The following is a 21,905-nucleotide window of genomic DNA, read 5'->3' as shown; positions in this document are numbered from 1 at the left end:
GTTGTTGTTCAGGGGAATTAATATTTGTGCTTCTAACCTGTTTTTTTAGGGGAAATTTACTGCCAGGGCCCAATTATGGCAATATTGCTTAGAATATTAATGTTCTGGACTTGAAGACCTTCTTTCGTTGGTGATAGAAGTACCCAGTCATCAGCATATAGCAGGTATTTCACCTCTGTTTGTCAAATTGTGAGTCCTGGGGTCCAAATGTTCGGATTGAAACTGGAGCAGGAGCAAGGTGGACTACTGGTCCTGGGACATAGTCCTAGGGCTCAGGTCCTGAGAAGAGAATGGTCCAACAAATGTCACTTTCATTGATATAAGCTATTGAAAAGATTTACACTTGTGATTTTCAAATGCAGCCTTGTCTCACACCTAACAGTTGTGGAAAGAATTGTGTCAAAATTTTGAATTTTTCATTTTTATTGCACACTTGTTTTCTGTGTACATACATTTTATTAAGTCATACACCTTACCACCAAGCACACTTTGGAGAATTTGATAGAATAGCCCTTTGTGCCAAATAGAATCAAATGCTTTTTTAAAGTCAATAAAGCAAGCAAAGATTTTGCCCTCTTTTTTTTTTTGGTGTACATGTTTAGTAATTAGTGTGTGTAAGGTGTATATATGGTCAGTAGTGCGATGGTTGGGGAGAAAGCCAATTTCAAATCTACTTATTACATTTTTGTCTTGAAGAAATGTTTGAATTCTTGAATTCAAAATGCTACAGAAAACCTTTCCCAAGTTGCTGTTTATGCAAATTCCCCTGTAATTATTGGGGTCTGATTGGTCTCCACTTTTGTGGATAGGGGAGATGAGCCCTTGGTTCCAGACATCAGGGAAGCAGCCAGAAGTTAAAACCATGTTGAACAATTTAAGTATAGCATTTTGCAACTCAGGTGTGCTGTTTTTCAGCTTTTCATTTCTGATGTTATCTAGACCACAAGCCTATCACGCTCTCTCTTTTCTTTGTATAGCACTCTGTCACTCTCTTCTCTGTCTAACACTCTGTCACTCTCTCTATTTTCTCTGTCTATCACTCTGTCACTATCTTCTCTGTCTAAGACTCTGTCACTATCTTCTCTGTCTAAGACTCTGTCACTCTCTCTTTTCTCTGTATGTCATTCTCTCTCTTCTCTGTATGTCACTATGTCTCTCTCTCTCTTCTCTCTGTCTATCACTCTGTCTCTCTCTCTTCTCTCTGTCTATCACTGTCTCTCCATTCTCTCTGTCTCTCTCTCATTTACATTTACATTTAAGTCATTTAGCAGACGCTCTTATCCAGAGCGACTTACAAATTGGTGCATTACCTTATGACATCCAGTGGAACAGCCACTTTACAATAGTGCATCTAAATCTTTTAGGGGGGGGGTGAGAAGGATTACTTATCCTATCCTAGGTATTCCTCTCTCTACCCCCCCCTCTCATTTTCATTTTCAATTTAAGGGGCTTTATTGGCATCTGAAACCAAGTGAAATAAACAATAAAAAATGTACAATTGTCACGCCCTGACCATAGAGATCATTTTATTCTCTGTTTGGTCAGGGTGTGACTCGGGTGGGAAAGTCTATGGCCAGGAGGGGCAGACAGAGTGGAGGACATCAAGGACCTGGGAGGAGGTGATGTCAGGACACGAGAGCCTGCTATGAAAGCAGGCAGAGGCAGCGAGGAAGGCGGAAGCAGAGAGAAAAGGGAACCAGCGTTACACAGGGTCACGGCTGGCAAGGAAGACCGGGAATCCACTCCAAAAAAAATGGGGGGGAGGGACACGGGGAGGTTGGCAGAGATAACTCTGTTCACCTGATTTAGAATTCCTCACAATCAAATGTAGACCTCATTATCTACCAAGAGAATTCTCTTCGATTATAATCACAGCCGTATATATCCCCCCCCAAGCAGACACATCGATGGCTCTGAACAAACTTTATTTAACTCTTTGCAAACTGGAAACCATTTATCCGGAGGCTGCATTCATTGTAGCTGGGGATTTTAACAAGGCTAATCTGAAAACAAGACTCCCTAAATTTTATCAGCATATCGATTGCGCAACCAGGGGTGGAAAAACCTTGGATCATTGTTACTCTAACTTCCACGACGCATATAAGGCCCTGCCCCGCCCCCCTTTCGGAAAAGTTGACCACGACTCCATTTTGTTGATCCCTGCCTACAGACAGAAACTAAAACAAGAGGCTCCCACGCTGAGGTCTGTCCAACGCTGGTCCGACCAAGCTGACTCCACACTCCAAGACTGCTTCCATCATGTGGACTGGGATATGTTTCGTATTGCGTCAGATAACAATATTGACGAATACGCTGATTCGGTGTGCGAGTTCATTAGAACGTGCGTTGAAGATGACGTTCCCATAGCAACGATTAAAACATTCCCAAACCAGAAACCGTGGATTGATGGCAGCATTCGCGTGAAACTGAAAGCGCGAACCACTGCTTTTAATCAGGGCAAGGTGTCTGGGAACATGACCGAATACAAACAGTGCAGCTATTCCCTCCGCAAGGCTATCAAACAAGCTAAGCGTCAGTAGAGATGAAGTAGAATCTCAATTCAACGGCTCAGACACAAGAGGCATGTGGCAGGGTCTACAGTCAATCACAGACTACAAGAAGAAATCCAGCCCAGTCACGGACCAGGATGTCTTGCTCCCAGGCAGACTAAATAACTTTTTTGCCCGCTTTGAGGACAATACAGTGCCACTAACACGGCCTGCAACGAAAACATGTGGTCTCTCCTTCACTGCAGCCGAGGTGAGTAAGACATTTAAACGTGTTAACCCTCGCAAGGCTGCAGGCCCAGACGGCATCCCCAGCCGCGCCCTCAGAGCATGCGCAGACCAGCTGGCCGGTGTGTTTACCGACATATTCAATCAATCCCTATACCAGTCCACATGCTTCAAGAGGGCCACCATTGTTCCTGTTCCCAAGAAAGCTAAGGTAACTGAGCTAAACGACTACCGCCCCGTAGCACTCACTTCCGTCATCATGAAGTGCTTTGAGAGACTCGTCAAGGACCATATCACCTCCACCCTACCTGACACCCTAGACCCACTCCAATTTGCTTACCGCCCAAATAGGTCCACAGACGATGCAATCTCAACCACACTGCACACTGCCCTAACCCACCTGGACAAGAGGAATACCTATGTGAGAATGCTGTTCATCGACTACAGCTCGGCATTCAACACCATAGTACCCTCCAAGCTCGTCATCAAGCTCGAGACCCTGGGTCTCGACCCCGCCCTGTGCAACTGGGTACTGGACTTCCTGACGGGCCGCCCCCAGGTGGTGAGGGTAGGCAACAACATCTCCTCCCCGCTGATCCTCAACACTGGGGCCCCACAAGGGTGCGTTCTGAGCCCTCTCCTGTACTCCCTGTTCACCCACTACTGCGTGGCCACGCACGCCTCCAACTCAATCATCAAGTTTGCGGACCAACAACGACGAGACGGCCTACAAGGAGGAGGTGAGGGCCCTCGGAGTGTGGTGTCAGGAAAATAACCTCACACTCAACGTCAACAAAACTAAGGAGATGATTGTGGACTTCAGGAAACAGCAGAGGGAACACCCCCCTATCCACATCGATGGAACAGTAGTGGAGAGGGTAGCAAGTTTTAAGTTCCTCGGCATACACATCACAGACAAACTGAATTGGTCCACTCACACAGACAGCATCGTGAAGAAGGCGCAGCAGCGCCTCTTCAACCTCAGGAGGCTGAAGAAATTCGGCTTGTCACCAAAAGCACTCACAAACTTCTACAGATGCACAATCGAGAGCATCCTGGCGGGCTGTATCACCGCCTGGTATGGCAACTGCTCCGCCCTCAGCCGTAAGGCTCTCCAGAGGGTAGTGAGGTCTGCACAACGCATCACCGGGGGCAAACTACCTGCCCTCCAGGACACCTACACCACCCGATGTTACAGGAAGGCCATAAAGATCATCAAGGACATCAACCACCCGAGCCACTGCCTGTTCACCCCGCTATCATCCAGAAGGCGAGGTCAGTACAGCTGCATCAAAGCTGGGACCGAGAGACTGAAAAACAGCTTCTATCTCAAGGCCACTTTAATAATGGGAATTGATGAGAAATGATGTAAATATATCACTAGCCACTTTAAACAATGCTACCTTATATAATGTTACTTACCCTACAATATTAATCTCATATGCATACGTATATACTGTACTCTATATCATCGACTGCATACTTATGTAATACATGTATCACTAGCCACTTTAACTATGCCACTTTGTTTACATACTCTTCTCATATGTATATACTGTACTCGATACCATCTACTGTATCCTTGCCTATGCTGCTCTGTACCATCACTCATTCATATATCCTTATGTACATATTCTTTATCCCCTTACACTGTGTATAAGACGGTCGTTTTGGAATTGTTAGTTAGATTACTTGTTGGTTATTACTGCATTGTCGGAACTAGAAGCACAAGCATTTCGCTACACTCGCATTGACATCTGCTAACCATGTGTATGTGACAAATAAAATTTGATTTGATGATTGATTTGATTTGATTTGGTACTGCTCAGGCACCATGATATGTGGTGAAGCGCATGGTGTCTCCAGTGCGCGTTCACAGGAAACCACCAGGTACAACCCTAAATCTGTAAAGAAGGGCACCCTCATAGACGTCATCCTGACCAACTGGCCCTCCAAATACACCTCCTCTGTCTTCAACCAGGATCTCAGCAATCACTGCCTCATTGCCTGTATCCGCTACGGAGCCGCAGTCAAACGACCACCCCTCATCACTGTCAAACGCTCCCTAAAACACTTCTGTGAGCAGGCCTTCCTAATCGACCTGGCCCGGGTATCCTGGAAGGACATTGACCTCATCCCGTCAGTTGAGGATGCCTGGTCATTCTTTAAAAGTAACTTCCTCACCATTTTAGATAAGCAAGCTCCGTTCAAAAAATGCAGAACTAAGAACAGATATATCCCTTGGTTCACTCCAGACCTGACTGAGATTACAAATGTCACATTATATATACAGTTGAAGTCGGAAGTTTACATACACTTTGGTTGGAGTCATTAAAACTCATTTTTCAACCACTCCACAAATTTCTTGTTAACAAACTATAGTTTTGTAAAGTTAGTAAGGACATCTACTTTGTGCATGACACAAGTCATTTTTCCATCAATTGTTTACAGACAGATTATTTCACTTAAAATTCACTGTATCACAATTCCAGTGGGTCAGAAGTCTACATACACTAAGTTGACTGTGCCTTTAAACAGATTGGAGAAATCCAGAAAATGATGTCATGGCTTCAGAAGCTTCTGATAGGCTAATTGACATAATTTGAGTCAATTGGAGGTGTACCTCAAGCCTACCTTCAAACTCAGTGCCTCTTTGCTTGACATCATGGGGAAAATCAAAAGAAACAGCAAAGGACCTTGTGAAGATGCTGGAGGAAACCGGTACAAAATAATCTATTTCCACAGTAAAACGAGTCCTGTATCGACATAACCTGAAAGGCTGCTCAGCAAGGAGTGACTGCTCCAAAACCACTATAAAAAGCCAGACTACAGTTTGCAACTGTACATGGGGACAATTTGCATAAAAATGTCCTCTGGTCTGATGTAACAAAAATAGAACTGTTGGGTCATAATGACCATCATTAAGTTTGGAGGAAAAAGGGAGACGCTCGCAAGCCAAAGAACACCATCCCAACCGTGAAACACGGGGGTGACAGCATTATGTTGTGGGGGTGCTTTGCTGAAGGAGGGACTGGTGCACTTCACAAAATAGATGGCATCATGATGCAGGAAAAGTATGTGGATATATTGGCTACCCGAATACGTTTGACCCAAGTTAAACAATTTAAAGGCAATGCTACCAAATACTAATTGAGTGTATGTGAACTTCTGACCCACTGGGAATGTGGTGAAAGAAATAAAAACTTCTCTTTACTATTATTCTGACATTTCACGTTCTTATAATAAAGTGGTGATCCTAACTGACCTAAGACAGGGAATTTTTACGTGGATTAAATGTCAGGAATTGTGAAAAACTGAGTTTAAATGTATTTGGCTAAGGTGTATGTAAACTTCCGACTTCAACTGTATATAGTGTTGTAATGATGTGCAAATAGTTAAAGTACAAAGGGGAAAATAAATCAACTTAAACATAGGTTGTATTTACAATGGTGTTTGGTCACACATGGCAACACACATCTTGCTGCTGTGATTGCACACTGTGGTATTTCACCCAATAGATATGGGAGTTTATCAAAATTGGATTTGTTTTCAAAATCTTTGTGGGTCTGTGTAATCTGAGGGAAATATGTCTCTCTAATATGGTCATACATTGGGCAGGAGGTTAGGAAGTGCAGCTCATTGTGTGGGCAGTGTGCACATAGCCTGTCTTCTCTTGAGAGCCATGTCTGCCTACGGCGGCCTTTCTCAATAGCAAGGCTATGCTCACTGAGTCTGTACATAGTCAAAGCTTTCCTTAAGTTTGGGTCAGTCACAGTGGTCAGGTATTCTGCCACTGTGTACTCTGTTTAAGACCAAATAGCATTCCAGTTTGCTCTGTTTTTTGGAAATTCTTTGCAATGTGTAAATGAATTAACTTTTTGATTTCTCATGATTTGGTTGGGTCTAATTGTGTTGCTGTCCTGGGGCACTGTGAGGTCTGTTTGTGAACCCCAGGACCAGCATGCTTTGGGGACTCTTCTCCAGGTTAATTTCTCTGAAGGTGATTGATATGGAAGGTTTGGGAATCGCTTCCTTTTAGGTGGCTGTAGAATTTAATTATTGGTGTTTTACATTGTACACAAAGGATATTTTTGCAGAATTCCGCATGCAGAGTCTCAACTTGCTGTTTGTCCCATTTTGTGAATTTTTGGTTGGTGAATGGACCCCAGACCTCACAACCATAAAGGGCTATGGGTTCTAAAACCGATTCAGGTATATTTTATCCAGATCCTAATTTGTATGTCGAATTTTATGTTCCTTTTTATGGCATAGAAGGCCCTTTTTGCCTTGTCTCTCAGATCGTTCACAGCTTTATGGAAGTAACCTGTGGCGCTGATGTTTAGGCAATGGTATGTATAGTTTTTTGTGTGGTCTATGGCATCGTTGTCCAGATGGAATTTGTATTTGTGGTCCTGGCAACTGGTCCTTTTTAGGAGCAACATTATGTCTTACTTAGATCAACTGCCAGGGCCCCAGGTCTGATAGAATCTGTGAAGAAGATATAGATGTTGCTGTAGGCCCTCCATGGTTGGGGACAGAAGCACTAGATCATCAGCAAACAGTAGACATTTCAATTAAAATTCTAGTTGGGTGAGGCCGGGTTCTGCAGACTGTTCTCGTGCCCTCGCCAATTCATGTATGTGATCCTCAACACAGTGGACCCACAAGGGCGCGTGCTCTGTCCCCTCCTGTACTCTATTTTATTGCATGGCCACGCACGCCTCCAACTCAATCATCAAGTTTACAGATGACACAACACTAGTAGGCTTGACTAGCAACAATGACAACATGATGCCAGGAAAATAACCTCTAACTCAATGTCCACAAAACAAAGGAGCTGATCGTGGACTTCAGGAAACAGCAGAGGGAGCACAACCCTATTCACATCGAGGGACAGCAGTGGAGAAGATGGAAAGCTTCAAGTTCCTCTGTGTACACATCACTGACGATCTGAAATGGTCCACCCACACAGACAGTGGGGTGAAGAAGGCGCACTAGCGCCTCTTCAACCTCAGGAGGCTGAAGAAATTTAGCTTGGCCCCTAAAACCCTCACAAACATTTACAAATGCACAATTGAGAGCATACTGTCGGGCTGTATCACCGCCTGGTACGGCAACTGCACCGCCCGCAACCGCAGGGCTCTCCAGAGGGGGGTGTGGTCTGCCCAATGCATCACCGGGGGCAAACTACTTGTCCTCCAGGACACCTACAGCCCTTGATGTCACAGGAAGGCCAAAAATATAATCAAGGACATCAACCACCCAAGCCATGGCCTGTTCACCCCGATATCATCCAGAAGGCGAGGTTAGTACAGGTGCATCAAAGGTGGGGCCGAGAGACTGAAAAACAAATCAAATTTCAAGGCTATCAGGCTGTTAAAAAACCATCACTAGCTGGCTTCCACCCGGTTACGCAACTCTGCACCTTAGAGGCTGCTGCCCCATATACATAGACTTGGAATCACGGATCACTTTAATAATGTTTACATCCTGCTTTACTCATCTCATATGTATGTACTGTATTCTATTCTACTGTATTTTAGTCAATGCCACTCCGACACTGCTCAATCTAATATTGATATATTTCTTAATTCCATTCTTTTACTTTTAGATGTGTGTATTGTTGTGAATTGTTAGATACTATTGCACTGTTGGAGCTAGGAACCCTAGCATTTAACTACACCTGCAATAACATCTGCTAAATATGTGTACTGTATGTGACCAATAAAATTAGATTTGATTTGATTTAATGCAGAGGCTTTTCCCAAGGTTGCTGTTGACTGAGCTGATTTCTGACGTGCTGTTCCTTCTTTTTCCTTAGGGTACTTCTGTATTGTCTTAGATTCACCATAGTGAAGGCAAAGGATCAAGTTTTCTGGGTCTCTATGTTTTTTGGTTGGATAAGTTTCTCAATTTCTTTCTTAGGTTTTTGCATTCTTCATCAAACCATTTGACATTGTTGTTCATTTTCTTAGGCTGTCTCTCTCTCACCCTCCTCTCTCTCTCTCTCTCTCTTCTCTCTGTCTCTCCCTCCTCTCTCGCTCTCTCTTCTCTCTGTCTATCACTCTGTCTCTCCCTCCTCTCTCTTTCAATGATCTCTGAGTATCAAACATCCTACCAGACATCAATATAATGTTCCCGGTGTTACCTGTTTCCCTGCTGCGCCCACGTTCCCAGGGTCCTGTTGTCCATCCTCCCTCTCCTGACGCCACCACCCTGTACAGGTACTCTACACACACACACACGCACGCACACACACACACACACACACACACACACACACACACACACACACACACACACACACACACACACACAAACACGTGATCTATCTGTGCGACTAAGGATGGATAGTGATGCTGCAAAACACCAGTGTGTAGGGTCCTGTGAGTGTGTAGGGTCCTGTGAGTGAGTAGGGTCCTGTGAGTGTGTAGGGTCCTGTGAGTGTGTAGGGTCCTGTGAGTGAGTAGGGTCCTGTGAGTGTGTAGGGTCCTGTGAGTGAGTAGGGTCCTGTGAGTGTGTAGGGTCCTGTGAGTGAGTAGGGTCCTGTGAGTGTGTAGGGTCCTGTGAGTGTAGGGTCCTGTGAGTGTGTAGGGTCCTGTGAGTGTGTAGGGTCCTGTGAGTGTGTAGGGTCCTGTGAGTGAGTAGGGTCCTGTGAGTGTGTAGGGTCCTGTGAGTGTGTAGGGTCCTGTGAGTGTGTAGGGTCCTGTGAGTGTGTAGGGTCCTGTGAGTGTGTAGGGTCCTGTGAGTGTGTAGGGTCCTGTGAGTGTGTAGGGTCCTGTGGGTGTGTAGGGTCCTGTGAGTGTGTAGGGTCCTGTGAGTGTGTAGGGTCCTGGTAGTGTGTAGATAGATGCGTGTGAGTGTGTGTATGTCCATCTGTCTGTGTGTTAGTGTGCCTGGGCGTGTGTGTGTCAGTGTGTGTTACCTGTAAAAGGTTGTACTCCCAAGTCTCTAGCCTGTGTCTCGCGGCCCATGTACACCAGTACAGAGTCATTGCCACGGCAATAGAAGATGCTGTCGGTTGCCGGGCAGCCGTCCAGATTGATCATAACAGAGCGGCGGATGGAGGCAGACAGACTAACGGCAGAAACACCAGTAACGGGACCCGTCCGAACTGTTACACCCCTCATACACCCTCCCAGACCTACCCAGGAGAGGAGAGATGGATGGGGTGAGACGGGGGAGGTAGAGGTAGAGGTGAGATAGGTGTGTGTGTGTGTGAGTTCTCACCATGTCTGTGACTGTGGCTAACCAGAGCTTCATGGTTTAGTTCAGGAGGCACTCCTCCCAGGTAGAGGGGTGAGTCCACCCCCAACTCCCCCCCTGCCACCCCCCTCAGCTGTTCTGACCAATCATTCATGGAGGCTGAGATGACGTCTCCCTGTTTGATCAATGAGAGTTGGTTCCAGCCCCCGTCGCAGTAGCTAAGCCCCGCCCACATGCTCAGCTCAGTCATGTGACCACGCCAGGATAGAGCCAATGACAGCATTCCTCCTTCCAACTCAGCCTGGGACAGAGAAGAAAGGTTAGTGTGTGTGTGTGTGTGTGTGTGTGTGTGTGTGTGTGTGTGTGTGTGTGCGTGCTCACCAGTATATAATCGGAGGTGTGTGTGTTGTAGGAAAACAGCAGCAGAGCGTTGAGTTGGTCCGTCCTGAACTCAAAGGTGATGTCAAAGTCTTCTCCTCCACTGAACACCTCTGGACTCAGCTCTAGGAACCCTAACACAGGACACACACACAATTATTATCCACAATACAACATAACGGTAACAAGTCTCTTGATTCTTACTGTCTTTATACTGTTATACTGTATTTTTTAACAAACCTCACTGGCCAGTTACAAGTATATTAGAGGTTATCAAGATTTCACAAAAATGACTTTATTTTCATTTTCTTCTTCAAACCAGGAAGTCACTACAAAGTGAGGCCTTTTAGTTCTAAACTGTCTTTGTTGCTACCTTGTCCCAAGAAGTGGGCCCCCTCCTCTGTGTGGGCGGGGCATCCTTCCCAGCTCTCATAGGCCACAACCCTCTCTGTGGCTCTGGACCAATCCAGAGGCTGCCACACCTCAGAGGGGCTGTCAATCATCTTCACCTGCACGTCTCTAAGGCAACCAGAGAACCCCTGTTGTACCAGCTGAGCATCACCTAGAGAGAGAGAGAGAAAGAGAGAGAAAGAGAGAAGAGAAAAAGAGAGAGAGGGAGAGAAAAAGAGTGAGAGAGGGGAGAGAGAAGAGAGAGATTGTGTGTGAGAGAGAGAGAGAGAGAGTGAGAGAGGGGAGAGAGAAGAGAGAGATTGTGTGTGTGTGAGAGAGAGAGAGAGACAGAGAGGAGAGAGAGAGAAAAATGTTTTCTTAATGCAATATTTCACTCGCAACAAACCAACTCTTTTAGATTGTGAGTGTACCTACCTGAGTCTTGTCTGAGTAGAGTGAAGTCCTCTGGTAGCCCCCCGATGAACACCCCTGTGTTTTCCCCAATAATGCTACTGCCGCTGGAAGCAGATGCATTACCTTGAGGGAGAGAGGGAGGGAGGGAAGGAAGGAAGGAGAGAGAAGAGGTATGGACAGAGGCATATCATTAACTGCATACATATTCTCTTGTGATATATGAGGCTACATAACCATGTTATGTACAATGGTAATTTAGCTCCACTGTAGAACACATAATCAGAGAGAATGAGACAAACAGAGAGAGAACAACACACACAGACTCAGTTTACTGGGAGGAAGAGGAGGAGAAAAAGAGAGGAAGAGGAGGAGAAGCAGAGAGGAGGAGGAGGAGGAGCGGAAAAGGAGGAGTGGAGAGGAGGAGGAGCGGAGAGGAAGAGGAGGAGCAGAGAGGAGGAGAAGCAGAGTGGAAGAGGGGGAGGAGGAAAAAAAGGAGGAGCGGGGGAGGAGGAGCAGAAGAAGAGGAGTGGAGAGGAAGAGGAGGATTAGCAGAGAGAAAGAGGAACGGAGAGGAGGAGAAGCAGAGAGGAGGAGGAGGAGGAGCGGAGGAGGAGGATCGGAAGAGGATGAGCGGAGAGGAAAAGGAGGTGCGGAGAGGAAGAGGAGGAGGAGGGGAGAGGAGGAGAAGCAGAGAGGAAGAGGAGGAGGAGGAGTGGGGAGGAAAAGGAGGAGCGGAGAGGAAGAGGAGGAGGAGCTAAGATGAAGAGGAGGAGGAGCAGAGAGAAAGAGGAGCGGAGAGGAGAAGAAACAGAGAGGAAGAGGAGGAGAGGAGGAGGAGAGGAAGAGGAGGAGGAGCGGAAGAGGATGAGCGGAGAGGAAAAGGAGGTGCGGAGAGGAAGAGGAGGAGGAGGGGAGAGGAAAAGAAGGAGCGGAGAGGAAGAGGGGGAGGATGAGCTAAAATGAAGAGGAGGAGGAGCAGAGAGGAAGAGGAGGAGGAACAGAGAGGAAGAGGAGCGGAGAGGAAGAGGGGGAGCGGTGAGGAGGAAGAGGAGCGGAAGAGGAGGATGAGCAGAGAGGAGGAGCGGAGAGGAAGAGCGGAGAGGAGGAGGAGAGGAAGAGTGGAGAGGAAAAGGGCGAGGAGGAGCGAAGAGGAACAGGAGCAGAGAGGAAGGGGAAGAGGAGGAGGAGGAGTGGAGGAAGAGGATGAGCAGAGAGGAAGAACGAAGAGGAAAAGGAGGAGAGGAAGAGGAGTAGGAGCAGAGAGGAAGAGGGGGAGGAGCAGAGAGGAAGAGGGGGAGCGGAGAGGAAGAGGAGGAGGAGGAGTGGAGGAAGAGGATGAGCAGAGAGGAGGAACGAAGAGGAAAAGGAGGAGCGGAGAGGAAGAGGAGCAGAGAGGAAGAGGGGGAGCGGAGAGGCAGAGGAGGAGGAGGAGGAGCGGAGAGGAAGAGGGGGAGCGGAGAGGCAGAGGAGGAGGAGGAGGAGCGGAGAGGAAGAGCAGAGCAAGAGTATTCTAATGATTCTTATCACACAGACGGTGACACAGATTAACCTGGATAATACCTCAATAGAACACAGAGCCTGGGCTTAACACACACAGTGAATATGATTATCCTAACCACAGTGAGTGTTACCTTGGTATTGATCATCCACAATGATCGTTCCCACGGCCTGTTTCCTGGTTGCCATGACGCTGTGCCACTGGCCATCGTTGTAGCTCCTCCCCCCATCACCCTCCACTCCCACTCCCACTGCCCAGCCCTGGGAGAGGAGACAGAGGTCACATACACACCTACACCTGGCCGTGTGTGTGTGTGTTTGTCTGTGTCTGTATATGTGTGTGTATGATTTCTTCTGAAGTATGCATGACATCATCAGTATCGACACTTAGCAGGAGAGATGGGCACACAGAGAGAGAGAGGTGACACACACACATACACACCCACAACAAAGCGGTGCATCTCTGCTGTGTGATGAAGATTTAATGATGAGATCAATATATGTATAAATGCCAAGGTATATCAGCCTCCTGACACCTTTACTACCCAGCAGACAGCACACATGTCTACTTAACAACACCCACCACAACAGGATTGGACAGGGGGAGGACGGGACAAACTCTCTCTCTGTCTGTCTCTCTGTCTGTCTCTCTGTCTCTCTCTCTGTCTGTCTCTCTGTCTGTCTCTCTGTCTGTCTCTCTCTCTGTCTGTCTCTCTGTCTGTCTCTCTCTCTCTCTGACTCTCTCTGTCTGTCTCACTGTCTCTCTCTGTCTGTCTCTCTCTGTCTCTCTCTCTGTCTGTCTCTCTGTCTCTCTCACTGTCTGTCTCTCTGTCTGTCTGTCTCTCTCTCTCTCTGTCTCTCTGTCTCCTTCTCTCAATTTTCAATTCAATTCAATATACATGATTGTTTTCATGTTTTGTATGTATGCTGCTTCAACTAATGTGGATAATACATCTGTTTAAGACTGGAGTTGATATTTGACCCTGTCCAAATACAGTGTCTTTTCTAATATCTCTCTTTATCCATCCCTCCTTTCCTTCTGTCCCTCGCTCCTTTCCTCCCTCCATTCATGACTTGCCTAGTTAAATAACGACTAAATAAAAAACACAAATAAATTAAACATTTAGGAGGTTTCATTAAGGCCCTGTGAGATCAGAGGGAACTATTCTGTCATCCTCCCAAAAAGCGTTTCTAGTCTCTCTGTCCATCTGCTGGACTGCTTGGCTGGGTCTAGGGATCACTTTCATTATCTATAGGGCCAAACTACTGTGTGTGTGTGTGTGTGTGTGTGTGTGTGTGTGTGTGTGTGTGTGTGTGTGTGTGTGTGTGTGTGTGTGTGTGTGTGTGTGTGTGTGTGTGTGTGTGTGTGTGTGTGTGTGTGTGTGTGTGTGTGTGTGTGTGTGTGTGTGTGTGGCCTTTATACACTAAACACTAGTATTGTAACTATGCCAGATTTTTGCCTTCTATACTGATACAAGGCTTAGTATCATGACTCTCCATAATGAAAGGGTAGGAAACAACATCTCAACCCCACTGGGGCCCCACAAGGGTGCGTTCTCAGCCCTGACCTGTACTCCCTGTTCACCCATGACTGCGTGGCCACGCACGCCTCCAACTCAATCATCAAGTTTTCAGACGAAACAACAGTAGTTGGCTTGATTACCAACAACGACGAGACAACCTTACAGGGAGGAGGTGAGGGCTCTCGGAGTGTGGTGTCAGGAAAACAACCTCTCTCTCAATGTCAGCAAAACAAAGGAGATGACAGAGGGACCAGCCCCCTATCCACATCGACGGGACAGTAGTGGAGAAGGTGGAAAGTTTTAAGTTCCTCAGCGTACACATCACGGACAAACTGAAATGGTCAAGTCACACAGACAACGTGGTGAAGAAGGCGCAACAACCTCAGGAGGCTGAAGAAATATGCTTGTCACCAAAAGCACTCACAAACTTCTACAGATGCACAATCGAGAGCCGCCTGATACTGCAACTGCTCCGCCCATAACCGTAAGGCTCTCCAGAGGGTTGTGCGGACTGCACAACGCATCACCGGGGGCAAAATACCTGCCCTCCAGGACACCTACAACATCCGATGTCACAGGAAGGCCAAAAAGATCATCAAGGACAATAACCACCCGAGCCACTGCCTGTTCACCCACTACCATCCTGAAGGCGAGGTCAGTACAGGTGCATCAAAGCTGGGGCCGAGAGACTGAAGGCCATTAGACTGTTAAACAGTCATCACTAACATTGAGTGGCTGCTGCCAACATACTGACTCAACTCTAGCCACTTTAATAATGGAAATATTGATGTAATACAGTGGGGCAAAAAAGTATTTAGTCAGCCACCAATTGTGCAAGTTCTCCCACTTAAAAAGATGAGAGAGGCCTGTAATACAATTTTGTTTCTGGTGTCCTTTGACAGCTCTTTGGTCTTGGCCATAGTGGAGTTTGGAGTGTGACTGTTTGAGGTTGTGGACAGGTGTCTTTTATACTGATAACAATTTCAAACAGGTGCCATTAATACAGGTAACGAGTGGAGGACAGAGGAGCCTCTTAAAGAAGTTGTTACAGGTCTGTGAGACAGAAATCTTGCTTGTTTGTAGGGGACCAAATACTTATTTTCCACCATAATAAATTCATTAAAAATCCTACAATGTGATTTTCTGGATTTTTTTTCTCATTTTGTCTGTCATATTTGAAGTGTACGTACCTATGATGAAAATTACAGGACTCTCTCGTCTTTTTAAGTGGGAGAACTTGCACAATTGGTGGCTGACTAAATACTTTTTTGCCCCACTGTAAATGTATCACTAGCCACTTTAAACAATGCCACTTTATATAATGTTTACATACCCTACATTACACATCTCATATGGATATACTGTACTCTATACCATCTACTGCACCTCGTCTATGCCGTTCGGCCATCACTCGTCTATATATTTATATGTACAAATTCGTATTAATTCCTTTACACTTGTGTGTGTATTAGGTAGTTGTTGTGAAATTGTTATATTACTTGTTAGATATTACTGCATGGTCGGAACTAGAAGCACAAGCATTTAGCTACCCTCGTATTAACCTCTGCTAACCATGTGTATGTGACCAATAAGATTTGATTTGAAACACTACTCAATAACAAAATGGTATTCGATATTCAAAAATAAAACACTGCATTAAATAACAGAAGAACACCTTCAATTTTCCTGTGATGCCCTCCCAGGACCACTCATGGCTTTGCCCCTGTCCTCCCAGGCGTTGCCCCTGCCCTCCCAGGACCACTCATGGCTGTGCCCCTGCCCTACCAGGCCCTCCCAGGCTGTGCCCCTGCCCTCCCAGGACCACTCATGGCTGTGCCCCTGTCCTCCCAGGCTTTGCCCCTGCCCTCCCAGGCCCTCCCAGGCTGTGCCCCTGCCCTACCAGGCCCTCCCAGGCTGTGCCCCTGCCCTCCCAGGCAGTGCCCCTGCCCTCCCAGGCTGTGCCCCTGTCCTCCCAGGCTGTGCCCCTGCCCTCCCAGGCTGTGCCCCTGCCCTACCAGGCCCTCCCAGGCTGTGCCCCTGCCCTCCCAGGCTGTGCCCCTGCCCTCCCAGGCTGTGCCCCTGTCCTCCCAGGCTGTGCCCCTGCCCTCCCAGGCTGTGCCCCTGCCCTACCAGGCCCACTCATGGCTGTGCCCCTGTCCTCCCAGGCTTTGCCCCTGCCCTCCCAGGCCCTCCCAGGCTGTGCCCCTGCCCTACCAGGCCCTCCCAGGCTGTGCCCCTGCCCTCCCAGGCTGTGCCCCTGCCCTCCCAGGCTGTGCCCCTGTCCTCCCAGGCTGTGCCCCTGCCCTCCCAGGCTGTGCCCCTGCCCTCCCAGGCTGTGCCCCTGCCCTCCCAGGCTGTGCCCCTGCCCTCCCAGGCTGTGCCCCTGCCCTCCCAGGCTGTGCCCCTGCCCAATCATGTGAAATCCATAGATCAGGTCCTAATGAATTGATTTGAATTGACTGATTTCCTTACAAGAACTCAGTAAAATCGTTGAAATTGTTGCATGTTGGGTTTATATTTTTGTTCAGTATAATTGTATGTATTAAATTAATAGTTTAGTTCCAAAACAACATAAAAACACTTTGAAGCTAATTTCTGAAGCTTCTATATTGAAAGAGCCTACACGGCATAGAAAGACAATGGATTTTACACAGCATACTATGATTACCAGAGGGCATTTCACTTTCGGACTAGCCGGCTAGTGGTTACTGCTAGCAAGCCCAGACAAACGTGATGTAGTTGAAATATATTGCTATCAAGTTATGAGTGCATTAGACATTCTTTTTGGGTTGTGTAATGATATTATAATACTCACATGCATGTCATGCTGAATATATGTTCATGTCAATGTCACTCAAAAACAATTCAAATTTAGAAGAAGAGCGACAACATTTCAATGCAAATGTCATATGTAAAATAGTTTTTTATGTCATTTTGGAACTAACTACATGCACTGCGCTGCTTTGTAACACATTTTGCTTAGTTGTTTTGGTGGGCTGTTCCTCATCATCTGCTCTGTAATCAAAGTATTCCCACAGTTTGCTTCTGTAGACAGCTTTTGTCAACAAGCTGCGTGTGTTGAGGTATGATGTTTTAGTTAGAAAAGAAGAATGCTGTCTGCATTTTTCCCTCTCCTCAAAAGTGGTCAGCTCCATAAGCAAGTAGCCTGGCTAGCTTCGATTCAGACAAATTACTAGACACTCCACCCTCTCAATCTGTGTATGACGTGAGACACATTTAACAGCGTTTTTCATGTTCTAGTACGGAAGAAGAGTTTCGTTACACCGTGCAACACTACTAAACACTCCTTCACGAACCGATGAATCCACCTCTGCCTTCTCTGGAATAGTAGAGAAAGTGTGTGTGTGTGTGTGTGTGTGTGTGTGTGTGTGTGTGTGTGTGTGTGTGTGTGTGTGTGTGTGTGTGTGTGTGTGTGTGTGTGTGTGTGTGTGTGTGTGTGTGTGTGTGTGTGTGTGTGTGTGTGTGTGTGTGTGTGTGTGTGTGTGTGTGAGCCCCACCACCCCCTCACTCTTTAATAAAGTGTATTTGGGAGTGAAAGCTGATGGAGATAGCTATGCCCACTTCCGGTTGCAAGATAAAGAGCACTTATCCAAAGTGCTGCCCCACACATAAGGCTGCCTTTAGGGGATTCAGCCCTGGCAACCTTGGGGGGGTTGAACCCAATCTCTTACTGTATAGAGAACACAGGGGGAATTTACTTTGCTAGGGTGGGTTACCACACACACACACACACACACACACACACACACACACACACACACAGTAAAACTATCTGGTGGAATGTGCATTATGCCTGGCAAGTGAAAATTTGTCTGGAAAATGTTTTGTTTTAGAGTTCACTGCACCTCAGATTGCAGCCCAAATAAATGCAGTAACAGACACCTCTCAACATCAACTGTTCAGAGGAGACTGTGGGAATCAGGCCTTCATGATTGAATTGCTGTAAGAAACCACTACTAAACACCACCAATAAGAAGAAGACTTGCTTGGGCCAAGAAAGATGAGCAATTTGGATGAATCCAAATGTGAGATTATTGGTTCCAACCGCCGTGTCTTTGTGAGACCAAGAGTAGGTGAACGGATGATCTCTGCATGTGTGGTTTCCCACAGTGAAGCATGGAGGAGGAAGTGTGATGGTGTGGGGGTGCTGTGCTGGTGTCACTGTCTGTGATTTATTTCGAATTCAAGGCACACTTAACCAACCTGGCTACCACAGCATTCTGCAGCGATAGTGGGACTATCATTTGTATTTCAACAGGACAATGACCCAACACACCTCCACACTGTGTAAGGGCAATAAGACCAAGAAGGAGAGGGATGGAGTGCTGCATCAGATGACCTGGCCTCCACAAACACCGGACCTCAAACCAATTTAGATGGTTTGGGATGAGCTGGACCGGCCAACAAGTGCTCAGCATATGTGGGAAATCCTTCAAGACTGTTGGAAAAGCATTCCAGGTGAAGCTGGTTGAGAGAATGCCAAGAGTGTGCAAGAGTGTGCAAAGGTGTCATCAAGGCAAAGGGTGGCTACTTTTTTAGTTACTACATAATTCCATATGTTATTTCATAGTTGTGATGTCTTCAATGTAGAAAATAGGAAAAATATATAAAACCCGTTGAATGAGCAGGTGTGTCCAAACTTTTGACTGGTACTATATATGGGGCAATTTAGCAATTAGGATTTGATATCTGTAATGGTTATGTAATAAATTAGGCACTGTTGTGCAATGTTGGCATATAGATAAATGCACACATATTTTCCAGTGCGAGCCTTGTGTTTACATTAGAGGATTTGAGTACTCTGAAAACAAATCATGTGAGTACAGTCCAAGTATGTACATGCCCATCCCTATTGTGGACTTCTGTTAGAAACATACTTCTCTTTGTTACAACATTCAGTTCAGAGCAAGGCCTGGAATCAATCAAAGGCACGTTTTCATCAAGCGCACTGCAATGCGTACAGTATATGGTAATTTACAGTAAACACACTCAAACATAAATGACCTTTAAAGGTCAAGTGCAGAGTGATTGTCAACAATCCCAGCCTAAATCATATATAGATGGGGGCAGGGGTGTGTTATATTCCACACAGATTCCCAGTGCTTCCTAACCAGGGTTTAAAAAGACAACAGTAACTCGAGAGGAGAGAAGAGGCATGGTTAGTGACAGCTCGAACACTACAGTAGCTAAACATCCCTCTATGAGATTATGTTTCATAAAATGCTAATTAATTCCATCATTAGAAAGTGTGTGTGTGTGTGTGGTGGTGGGGGGAGCGTACCAGTTTCCTGTGTCACGCCAAATTAGGTCCCCCGTGGTGGTAATCCCATTAGGCCTGTTGAATTGGCTAATGGGGGAACTAATGGGGGAGCTATCTGGGGACATTAATCGACTGCGACACCACTTCCAGTGTTAATCACCGAACTAGCCTAACTAAATGTGTTTGGAAAGGCTGCTCCGTAGCTGGAAAAGGAAGAGGTCCTTATTGCGTGTGTGTGTGTTTGCATATTCTTGTGTGTGTGTGTGTGAGGGTGATTATTGTGGAGGAGAGATAGTTGGTGGTCTGACGGACACTCGCGTGAAATCATCTGCCAGCACCGCTTTCATCATAAGAGCAATTGAGTCGAGTGTGTGTGTGTCTGTAGCCTAATGAGCTAGCGATTGGTATGCATGTGCCGTGACTGCAGGGAAGGAGTTAATTGGATGCTGATACACTTTGAAAGTTTCTCTTGAATGAAGAAACTAAGGGGAGGTTGCCGATAGGATTTATCAGATGAAGAAGTCACAATGTTCCCCCAACGATAGGATTTATCAGATGAAGAAGTCACAATGTTCCCCCAACGATAGGATTTATCAGATGAAGAAGTCACAATGTTCCCCCAACGATAGGATTTATCAGATGAAGAAGTCACAATGTTCCCCCAACGATAGGATTTATCAGATGAAGAAGTCACAATGTTCCCCCAACGATAGGATTTATCAAATGAAGAAGTCACAAGGTTCCCCCAACGATAGGATTTATCAGATGAAGAAGTCACAATGTTCCCCCAACGGAGCACAATGTGGGTTTAATAAGTCACAGGAATATGAAAATCATCAGTGACTCAACTGGAAACCTGGAATTCAGACAGGAAATCTCTTTTTACTTTCCTCAGTAATCCGTTTTTTTCCCTCTTACTAAAACATCTAGTATCAGACAACAGTTTTTGGGATATACTTATTTTGTTATACACAAATAATAGACTGGCTATCTATTCTATAGTGTCACACCCAGAAGAAACACCTGAAATGTGAAGGTTGAGGGCACTTTTATCTGGCTATGTTTGTAGTTCGAACCGGAAGGACGGACATGTTTGTAGTTTACCTGTGTGTCGACCCGGAAGGGCAGACATATTTGTAGTTTAACTGTGTGTCGACCCGGAAAGGGCAGACATGTTTGTAGTTTACCTGTGTGTCGACCCGGAAGGGCAGACATGTTTGTAGTTTACCTGTGGGTCGACCCGGAAGGGCAGACATGTTTGTAGTTTACCTGTGGGTCGACCCGGAAGGGCAGACATGTTTGTAGTTTACCTGTGGGTCGACCCGGAAGGGCAGACATGTTTTTAGTTTACCTGTGGGTCGACCCGGAAGGGTAGACATGTTTGCAGTTTACCTGTGGGTCGACCCGGAAGGGCGGACATGTTTGTAGTTTACCTGTGGGTCGACCCGGAAGGGCGGACATGTTTGTAGTTTACCTGTCGGTCGACCCGGAAGGGCGGACATGTTTGTAGTTTACCTGTGGGTCGACCCGGAAGGGCGGACATGTTTGTAGTTTACCTGTGGGTCGACCCGGAAGGGCGAACATGTTTGTAGTTTACCTGTGGGTCGACCCGGAAGGGCGGACATGTTTGTAGTTTACCTCTGGGTCGACCCGGAAGGGCGGACATGTTTGTAGTTTATTACCTGTGGGTCAAACAGGAAGTAGGGGCGTCCATTGCGGATCTGCAGAGCCAGGTACTCCTCTTGGTTTCCAGGAGACACAGCACAGAGGAGCAGGCCGTCTGATGCTCGCGTTCTGAAACTCAACCGGAGCCCTGGAGGAGGGGGGAGAAGAGAGGAAAAAAGGAGGAGAAGAAGAGATGTATATATTAGAGCGTGTGAAATCCTTCATTAGGAGATAAAAGGTGATCTGTGCCTGTGTCGAAGGGTTTAGAGTGTGTCCCAGTGGACTCCTCACACACTCCTCTCTACATCCCGCCACAATCCACCTATGTGCATGTGTGTGTGTGTAATGTATGTATGTGTACGTCTCCTAAACCCACTTCCCCTGAGCCCCCATGTACGGCCTCAAGTCAGGAAAAAGCATCCTGCTTTGATGCCCCCAGATGGGTATTCATGTCTCCATTTGAGTGTGTGTGTGCATGTGTGTGTGTGTGTGTGTGTGTGTGCGTGCGTGCGTGCGTGCGCGCGTGTGTGTGTGTGTTCGTGTTCAATCCAATGTCTACATTAGGACTCCAGGGGAGCACTGGATGCTCAGGCTAAACACATCTCCTCTGGTCTAATCTCTGACTGGTCTCTGTGTGTTAATCTGATAATCTGTACTTAATCTGGGGAGGTAGTGCTGGAGCTCTCTAAGGCACGTCTAACTCCCTCTAACCTGACAGGAGACTCCCGGAAGACAACTCTATCGCTTACTATCTCTCTCCTTCCTTCCGACTCCATCCCTTTATCCCTGCATTAGATCCTAAACTCGGATACAGGG

At 46.6% G+C, this 21,905-nt stretch overlaps 1 protein-coding gene across 5 annotated transcripts in view; it reads right to left on the bottom strand.

The window, feature by feature from the left end:
* ush2a (Usher syndrome 2A (autosomal recessive, mild)) overlaps window positions 1–21,905 on the bottom strand; it is a 504,765-nt gene that overhangs the window by 314,239 nt on the left and 168,621 nt on the right. For all 5 annotated transcript variants that reach the window (XM_052485995.1, XM_052485996.1, XM_052485997.1 and 2 more), the window contains exons 26-33: window positions 21,107–21,237; window positions 12,755–12,881; window positions 11,145–11,246; window positions 10,693–10,881; window positions 10,323–10,453; window positions 9,966–10,242; window positions 9,661–9,879; window positions 8,884–8,964 (exon numbers count right to left, since the gene is read on the bottom strand). In XM_052485995.1, coding sequence (XP_052341955.1) covers window positions 8,884–8,964; window positions 9,661–9,879; window positions 9,966–10,242; window positions 10,323–10,453; window positions 10,693–10,881; window positions 11,145–11,246; window positions 12,755–12,881; window positions 21,107–21,237 — 1,257 coding nt within the window. The remainder of the gene's footprint in view (window positions 1–8,883; window positions 8,965–9,660; window positions 9,880–9,965; window positions 10,243–10,322; window positions 10,454–10,692; window positions 10,882–11,144; window positions 11,247–12,754; window positions 12,882–21,106; window positions 21,238–21,905) is intronic.

This window comes from Oncorhynchus keta, chromosome 29 (genome assembly GCF_023373465.1).
Source record: "Oncorhynchus keta strain PuntledgeMale-10-30-2019 chromosome 29, Oket_V2, whole genome shotgun sequence".
NCBI lineage: Eukaryota > Metazoa > Chordata > Actinopteri > Salmoniformes > Salmonidae > Oncorhynchus > Oncorhynchus keta.
The sequence above is the reverse complement of the archived record's forward strand: the minus strand, read 5'-3'. Positions and strand labels throughout refer to the sequence as shown.